The following is an 8881-nucleotide window of genomic DNA, read 5'->3' on the forward strand; positions in this document are numbered from 1 at the left end:
TGAGACAACCGCTTTAGGATATTCCTCCTCAGCTTTAAGTACAACTTTCTTTGACTTTCTTCCATGCCTTTTGCTCTTCTGATCCATCTCAAGTTCATGAGCCTTGAGCATACCATACATTTCATCAAGAGTAGTTTCAGCAAGGTCATAGTTGTCTCTTATGGTAGTAGACTTCAAATCCCAATTTTCAGGAAGAGCTAAAAAGAATTTTAGATTTGAATCTTCAAGATCATATTCCTTGTCCACCAGTGACAGATCATTCAAGGGTTTGGAAAATCTGTCATATAAATCAGTCAGTGACTCATCAGATTTTGAGTCAAAGTGCTCATACTCCTGTGTGAGTATTGTCTTCCTGTTCTTTTTGATGGCTTCAGTTCCCTGGCATCTTGTCTCCAAAGCATCCCATATTTCCTTTGCAGTCTTGCATCCAATTACCCTGTTTGACATGACATTGTCAATTGCACTATGAAGTAAATGCCTTACCCTTGCATCCTTGGCAATAAATGAGATGTCTTCAGGTGTGTAATCACCTTTCTCCTTTGGTATGGTCTTTACTGGTTGATCAGGAACTGCAACAAAAAGTTTGGTAGGCTTATATGGTCCATCATTAATTCTATCAAGGTATTCTGGATCTGTGGCTTCCAGAAACGTAGCCATCTTTACCTTCCATATAGGATACTCTGATGCTCTCAGTATGGGAACCCTAATACTTTCATATCGACTGTGGGTTTGATTGTTTTGAGTATCTTGAATTTTTGTGGGCTTAGGTGGAGTTTGTGTTTCGTCAGACATGATTGTAAACTGGATCTCACTGTTTGTATATCAACAGAGAGGCTCTGATACCACTTGTTAGGTCACACAATACTATAGAAGGGGGTTGAATATAGTGTTTATATAATCAAATCGATTTAGAACACAAGTATGTAACAGTAATCAAGTTTATTCAATATAATAAGTTCTGTTACAAAGTAGGTTAAACTACTCTTTCAGTAATGAACAATATCACTAAGAGCTGCTAGGGTTACAAAGAATAATCTTCTCGTTAATGATAACACATATAGTGTAAACCCTAAGCTGTGTTTATATAGTACACAGTTACAAGATATCTTCTAATTGATATGAAATATATCTCCTCCTAAAATATATCAATCATATGTTATCTTCTACAAGTCTTCTAGTCGTCCAACTCTCGATGCATATCTTCCTTTATTTTAGTCATGATCCTCTCATGTAAATCAGCTGCATTCCTTATCTGAAGTACCCGCACTTAAGTCCGGATATAAATCCTGACGACCTTAAGTTCTGATATAAGTTCCGACTTCAGTAAGTTCTGATTTCTAATAAGTCCTGATAAGTCCTGATATTAAGTTCTGAAACTAAACAAATCAGATTAGACATTATATCACAAATATATCCAACACTAACAGAAAATGATACATATCTTTTACTGAATATACAAAGTCCTATCACTTAGAACGCAACAGATATCCACCCCTCAAAGTAAGGAACAAAATCAATCTTCACAACAGACTGCCTTCAGATGCTGATGTTCTGTAGATAGTGATGATGCATCAAATCCTGACGATACATCAAATACCGATGACATCTAAACACAGTCAGATCCTGAGCTCCTCCTGATCATTGAGAATCAGCACATAATAGTTAAACAAAACCTTTAATGTAATTCACAAGAATACAAAATTAAGTTTTTGATAAATAATTCATGAGTTGATAAATTATTTTATCATTAAATTCAATGCTACTAATTTGTAAGTCCTCTTCTCGAGTTAAAAAGTTCACTAAAATCATAAAAACTTAATGTCATAATATTGAATAAAGTAAAATTTACATGAACGTTAATATAAGTTATTTTTTACGGAATAATATTAATTTTAGATATATTATGTTTGAATTTAAATAATATAGTTACTATTTATGACACTCACATATTATGTCTATCATTAAAAACACATATGATCATAAGATGTAATGGCATGAATATGTATAAATGAATGGAAAGACAGAAGTTTAATTCCCACAACAACATTTTTTATATAAATATTATATACATGGGTAAACTAGTCATGTAAATATGTACTTGAACGTGGGTATTTGGATCACTAGAATTATAAAAAATTATCAAACAAATAAATGTAAATACGTATTTGAAAATTAAAAATTATTTTTATTAAATTTTATAGATTTTTATTGAATGTTATGTAAAAAAAATGAAAAGTTATGATTTATAGTTAATATATTAATTATTGTGCAAGACATACCTTTATATAACAAGAAGTCATATTGGCAATTCTAAGTTATAGTTGACTTATAATTTTATGTAATTTGTAATAATGTCTTTTAAGTGCGTAAAATTGTTTGAATAGACTAGACTTGAGTATTTTTCAGTAAACAACTAACAATTTAGGAATAAATATTTGGAAGAAGATCAAGCCTGATTATGACTCAGAATGATGATAAAGTGCTTCGTAAAGAATAAAGCTATAGGTTGAAAAATATTCCAAGTCAAATGTCAAGAAGATATCGAGAAGTCGATTTGGCCAGTAGATAAGTCACCTCACTTGTAGCGAAGTCACTTTACTTGTAGAGAAGTCACAACTTGTAGAGAAGTGAAAATATCGATAAGTCAGTTTAGCATGTAGAGAAGTGGAGATATCGACAAGTCAAAATACATGTTGTGAAGTGGAGCTATTGATAAGTCAAAATACATATAGAAAAGTTTAGATATCGACAAGTCAAAACACATGTAGAGAAGTTGAGATATCGACAAGTCAATATTATTTATAAATATTATTTAAAAATATACTAATAAGGTTAATGGTCCAAATTTCGTCAATTATATATTACTTAATAATAACTAAAAAAATTATTATTATTTTAAATAATATAAAAATATTAACAAAGACCCGTGCATAGTATGACGAGTTGATGTTGCTAATTTCCCACTTAAGCCTCACTTCTAACAATCACCCGATTAATCGGTTGGTTACCGATTCAAATTTAAAATTCGATTAATCAATATATATTCTTATACTAATATTACAAAATTTAAGTATTATAATTTTTTTTTTAAATATGTCTAATTAGTATTTCAATTAATCATTCCGATTATTCAATTAATCACTATAATATATCTTTACTAACTAATTCCGATTCCCGTATTTTAAAACACCAACTAAAACAGATTTCTATTTGTTCATTCAAAATTGCAGGACCTACGCTTCTTCAAATATGATCTCGTACATGCAAATTACAGTAATACGCTATAATTTTTTCATACTTAAAATATGCCAACATAAATTTTGACATTTATGTACTTGTAATGATTGCTAGCAGTGCAGAAGCTGTTTCCTAGGTTTTTTTTGGAGAGAATTACACTAGTGGTCTAATAAAATTATTAAAGAAAGTCCTATATAGGATAAAAGATTCATTCCACCACTTGGGACTCCAATTTGCAAGACAGCAAGCATCCCAGGAAACAATCCTCACACAAGTCGCATACATTTGCTGTATATTGAACCTAATGCCAGAAGCACCATAGAATATAAAAGTAGCACTTTCAACTTCCTAAAAGATTGCAAGTAATGCTCAAGACCAATAAAAGCATGGATGTCAAAGTATAAATGAAGCATTTTGCTAACATTAATATCAACAAATGCATTTATACAGTAGCTCCTTATCCCCTATTAGATGAATCACACTTACCAAAAAAAAACATTTAAATGCCGGCACCTCAAGGAGCACAGAAGTAAATAACTTAATGATGTGAGATATATAAGTTTTGCCATAGTTCTGTTCTATTTCTACATTGCACCAGCAGCCATGTTCATTCTCTGAGATGCAATCTTCATGATCATGGCCATATGCTTCTGTCCTTGAATATGATATTGGAAAACTGTTTCACTATTGCAAACGACATTACATGTAACACATGTCCTGACAGAAGAAACCGCTGCCCCACCTTCCACAACCTTTCTCCTCTTTGTTTCTAAATCTTTAGGAGAACCTGCTGCTTTCTTTTTTGACTTTCTCTCGCCAACACACACACTTTTACCATGATTTAATGGCCCAGCTGCTGAATTCTCAGACTTCACGAAAGTGACAGGAACAGGAACTGATGCGCTTGTAAGTTTCTCCAAATTCTTTTTGTGTTTTTTACCCGAATTATGCACATTGAGAACATCGACCGTGTCGCATTTAACCTTGCAAACTTCACACCATGCAGATTGCACAACCTTTGCCACTGACTGTGTTGTTTTCTTCTTATTAGGATTCTCCGGAGGTCCAATAACTGGATGTTCTGGCCCTGCAGATGCGACAGGAACCGGGAGAGATGAGGGTGCAGAGCCTGTACCTAGTTTCTCCAAGTTCTTCATGTGCTTCTTTCCGGATTTATGTTTGTCCAGAACATCCTTGGTATCACAACTAACCCTGCAAACTTCACACCACGCAGACTGTACAACTTTCGTCTTTGGTTCTTTCTTCCAAATGCCTTTCGGTTTAGCTCGCCGATTCAACAAAGAGACAGGCTTTGGTTTCACAGGCGCATATTGGTGCATCCCATTTGGTGGTAGTGTCACTCCCTACGGCAATTGATATGTCAGTTACTTCTAAACTACTTACAAAAAAACAAATTGTCATTCTAAATTCAGTTATTAAAACAACAGACACAACCATCACTTTCCAAACTACCTATTAGCTGCTTATTGTTTGTATGAATCAAAATTCTCAATAATATGATAAACATATGCATTAAGTGATCTGATCGAAACTGCATCACACTGAGCCATGGTTGTCCAAATTGTCATTCTAAATTCAGTTATTAAAACAACAGACACAACCATCACTTTCCAAACTACCTATTAGCTGCTTATTGTTTGTATGAATCAAAATTCTCAATAATACGATAAACATATGACACAAGTGATCTGATTAAAACTGCATCACACTACTGAGCCATGGTTGTCACGTCGATCAGTCAACTCGAGTCGATGGAGGTCCCGCTCCTATTAACATAGGAACTGGAAGTGGAAGGTAAGGTATTATCCACGAATATTGATGTCTGTTCCATAAAAAAGTTTTTTTTATTCTAAATTGATTGTTTCCGATTTATTGGATCCTAGTCGACTGGTCGTAGACTAGTTGACAAAATAATGATAATTAATAAATCATAAGTCGAAGAATATTTGACAAATTAATAATAATTAATAAATCATATACAACAATATATATCTGATATACGTGAATATATATCTGATATACGTGGTTTGCCACGACAAATCTGTAACATTCCCATCCTCATATGTATATCAATCACAAAATAGCTATGTTAATCACAAACATTTCTTTTTTCTCATTCCATGTATACAAATAAATACGCTGACTGTATAAATACATAAACAAATTATACTACATGTATATTAAATTTTAATCAATTTATACATACATAAAGACACCCACACAAAGATATGTAAGCTGAGATTAGCAAGTTAATTGTTGCCGATGTTGAGCACGTTTTTAATTTTTTCCATTGTAAATTTTCCAAATTCGCAAGTCGACCTCTCCGGTTGACTTTATCAAACCAACCAGTACTGACTAGCCGGGTGCCATGACAACAATATGCACTGAGCTTAACAATACAATATACAAGTGACGGAGCAACAAAATAATCCTCCTAATATACTATCTACATATAAAACCACTAAATCAAGAATCTCGCAGAAAATTCAAAACCGAACATCATACTAGAACTCTAACTCCTACTTTCTTGGGTTCTAAAACTTATAATTCCATCAATAATTACAAATTCAATGCAGTGAGCTAATCCAACAAGAAAGCATACCAATCAAATTCATCAAATAAAGAAAACAATCACTCACATTTGCAGCACTAGCAACCTCATTCACAGCCCAATTATGCGAAACGGAACCGCCATTCGGGTCCGAATAATACGGCACAGCCATTGCTTTTGCTTCCACACTAACAGCTTGATACTGCTGGTAAACCATCCCACCGGGTTGCTGGGCCTGGTACTCATACCCGTACGATTGCGCCGGGTAAGAATTCGGGTCGAATTCGGCCGGGTTAACAACCTGATTACTCGGAGCCACATTATAATAAGGATCATAAGTGGATAAAGAAGATTCGGGTTGAAATGAGTGTTGGGGAAAATTAGGGTTTGGAGGATGAAGATGAGGATTAGGATAATAATAAGAGTAATTAGATGTGTGTGATTGTTGATAATAGAGAGTATTGGGATCTAATTGATTTTGGGGAGGGTAATTAGGGTTAGGGTTTGGGGGCTGCATTTTTTCAATTTAGACCGTAACAACACGGTGGTGAGTGTGACGATTCAACACGCTGCCTCACTTTCTAGACAAAGATGCATGCTTCTCTCTAAACCCGGATTTCGGGTCAAGTAAGGCCCGTTAGACTCCTGGATAAGCAAGACATATGTGCCTTTTTTGGTTAAAAATACAAGGAAATAGTTTTTGGTTTGAGGTAATTTTTCTTTTTCTTTCAGTTTTGTAAAATCCGGGGAGAAATTTAGAGGTGAATGAATAAATTGTTAAAATATTTGAATAAAAATAAAGTGATTGTCAAAGCGTATCGAGAAAGTCTCTCGAATCTTACCGAGAAAGACTTGTAAAACTTATTGAGGAAGATTTGTAAAACTTAATAAAAAAGATTTGAATATCTTACTTAGTAAACCTTGTAAACCAACTACTATAAATAGCTCATTTAGCTAATGAAATGAAACACAACTTTCTCTCCATCTTCTATTCTCTTCTATACTTCCTCTACATTAAACATAATTAATATTTTCAGTCAAGGTTTATAACAAAGGTTCATAACACGTTATCAGCACGAGTCTCTGCCAACTGAAGCTTTATTCTCGAAAGAGCTACGACTTATTCTGACCCACGAGTCCCTATCAACAAAAACTATTTCATAAAAGAGGTACGTTTTCTTTTCCTCATTTTCTTCTAAATATTATTACATATTTATGTTACTGATTGAAATCTATAAAGATGACTATGCCGTCAAATAATACTATAAAGATGGCTCTGCCGTCAAGTAATATAAAGATGGCTCTACCGTCAAGTAATACTACTATAAAAATGGCGCTGCCGTCAAGTAATAATCAAAAGTTTTCTGGCCAGCTATGCCGTAGTAACTTTTGTATAAACTTATTATTTCAACTTGCCTGTTTAAATATTATGTGACATATTATATCTTATTTAAAATCTATTCAGAATGACGAATCTTGCAAAATTAGAGTTTGTTGGATATTATAAAAATGGCGCTGCCGTCAAGTAATAATCAAAAGTTTTCTGGCCGGCTATGCCGTAGTAACTTTTGTATAAACTTATTATTTCAAACTTGCCTGTTTAAATATTATGTGACATATTATATCTTATTTAAAATCTATTCAGAATGGCGAATCTTGCAAAATTAGAGTTTGTTGCCTTGGATGTTTCGGTGAATAATTATTTGTCATGGGTCCTTGATGCGGAATTATACCTTAGTGCTAATGGCCTAAAAGATACTATTGACCTAGAAAAAATCCCAACTGTTGAACAAAATGCAAAAGCGATTATATTTCTTAGGTATCACATCCACGAAGATCTAAAATCTGAATACCTCACTATCAAAAATCCACTCACCCTTTGGAATAATCGCAAGGATAGATTTAATCACTAGAAACTTGTTCACTTGCCATCTGCCCGATATGACTGGATTAATTTGAGGTTACAAGATTTTAAATATGTAGCTGAATATAATTCTGCTCTTTTCAAGATAAGCTCAAAATTAATTTTATGTGGTGAAAATATTACTGATGCTGAAATGATTGAAAAGACCCTCTCAACCTTTCACCCCAACACTATGATCCTGACTCAACAATATAGGGAGTGTAATTTTCAGAAATATGGCGAGCTGATATCTCTCCTTCTTGTGGCTGAAAAGAATAATGAGTTGCTACTGAAAAATCATCAGATACGTCCCACATGCTCTGCCCAGTTACCTGAAGTACATAACACGTCATTCTTGAAGAATGAACGTGGGAAAGGGCATAGAGGAGGATGGGGTTATAGACGAAACCGTGGACGTGGAAATTTTCGTGGTCGGTTTCACAATCAGTATCATTCTGGCCACCTGAAGTGGCAACGTGATGGTTACAACTCTGGCCACCAGAAATGGCAACGTGAAGTGCTAAATAAAAGAAAGGCACTCCAAGAAGGAGAGAACCGAGACATCTGTCATTGGTGCGGATCTGAGGGGCACTGGCAACGTACTTGTCGCACACCCAAACATCTTGTTGATCTCTACGAGTCATCCAAAAGGAATAATGGAAAAAGAGTAAAAACCAACTTCGCTAATTATAATCTAGTTAATGGACCAGTCAATAAGGCCTCAAATGAAATAGACACTGGTACTAATCTTTATTATGGTTTAGACGACTAGACTTCATATGTATTGTCTTGCTTTACTTATTTTCTTTGTGTTTTACTTATGTACTCATTTTATGTACTTGTTTCATGTTGTTGTTCTATGTACTCGGTGTGTTTTTAATAAATATATTTTTCGTTTATATATGTATAGAGATGGAAGATATATGCATTGTTGATTGCGCAACCACACACACTATTTTACAATGTCAGAAATACTTCTCATAGTTGACAAAAACCAACTCACATGTCTGTATCGGGTACATCAAATATAATAGAAGGTTTTGGGAAATCTAGTTTTCTTCTACCAAATAAGACACACATACACATACAAGAGGCTTTATACTCTAGCAAGTCAACTATAAACCTACTGAGTTTTAAAGATATCCGTCTTAACAGGTTTCACGTTGAAA

General features: G+C 34.0%; 1 protein-coding gene across 1 annotated transcript; it reads right to left on the reverse strand.

Annotated features, from left to right (window-relative positions):
* Positions 1-3630: 3630 nt before the first annotated feature.
* Positions 3631-6480, reverse strand: LOC141718461 (uncharacterized). Its single transcript, XM_074520848.1, has 2 exons — positions 5898-6480; positions 3631-4601 (listed from the first exon to the last, which is right to left on the reverse strand). Exons 1-2 carry the CDS (start codon positions 6324-6326, stop codon positions 3822-3824), a joined length of 1209 nt encoding a protein of 402 aa, XP_074376949.1. The 5' UTR covers positions 6327-6480; the 3' UTR covers positions 3631-3821.
* Between the last annotated feature and the right edge of the window lie 2401 nt (positions 6481-8881).

Source organism: Apium graveolens, chromosome 4, assembly GCF_009905375.1.
Source record: "Apium graveolens cultivar Ventura chromosome 4, ASM990537v1, whole genome shotgun sequence".
NCBI lineage: Eukaryota > Viridiplantae > Streptophyta > Magnoliopsida > Apiales > Apiaceae > Apium > Apium graveolens.

Coding starts and splice junctions, on each gene's coding strand:
- LOC141718461 (XM_074520848.1), bottom strand. CDS start 6,326: ATGCAGCCCCCAAACCCTAACCCTAATTACCCTCCCCAAAATCAATTA. Junction 4,602..5,897: donor AGGTTGCTAGTGCTGCAAAT/GTGAGTGATTGT, acceptor CAATTGCCGTAG/GGAGTGACACTACCACCAAA.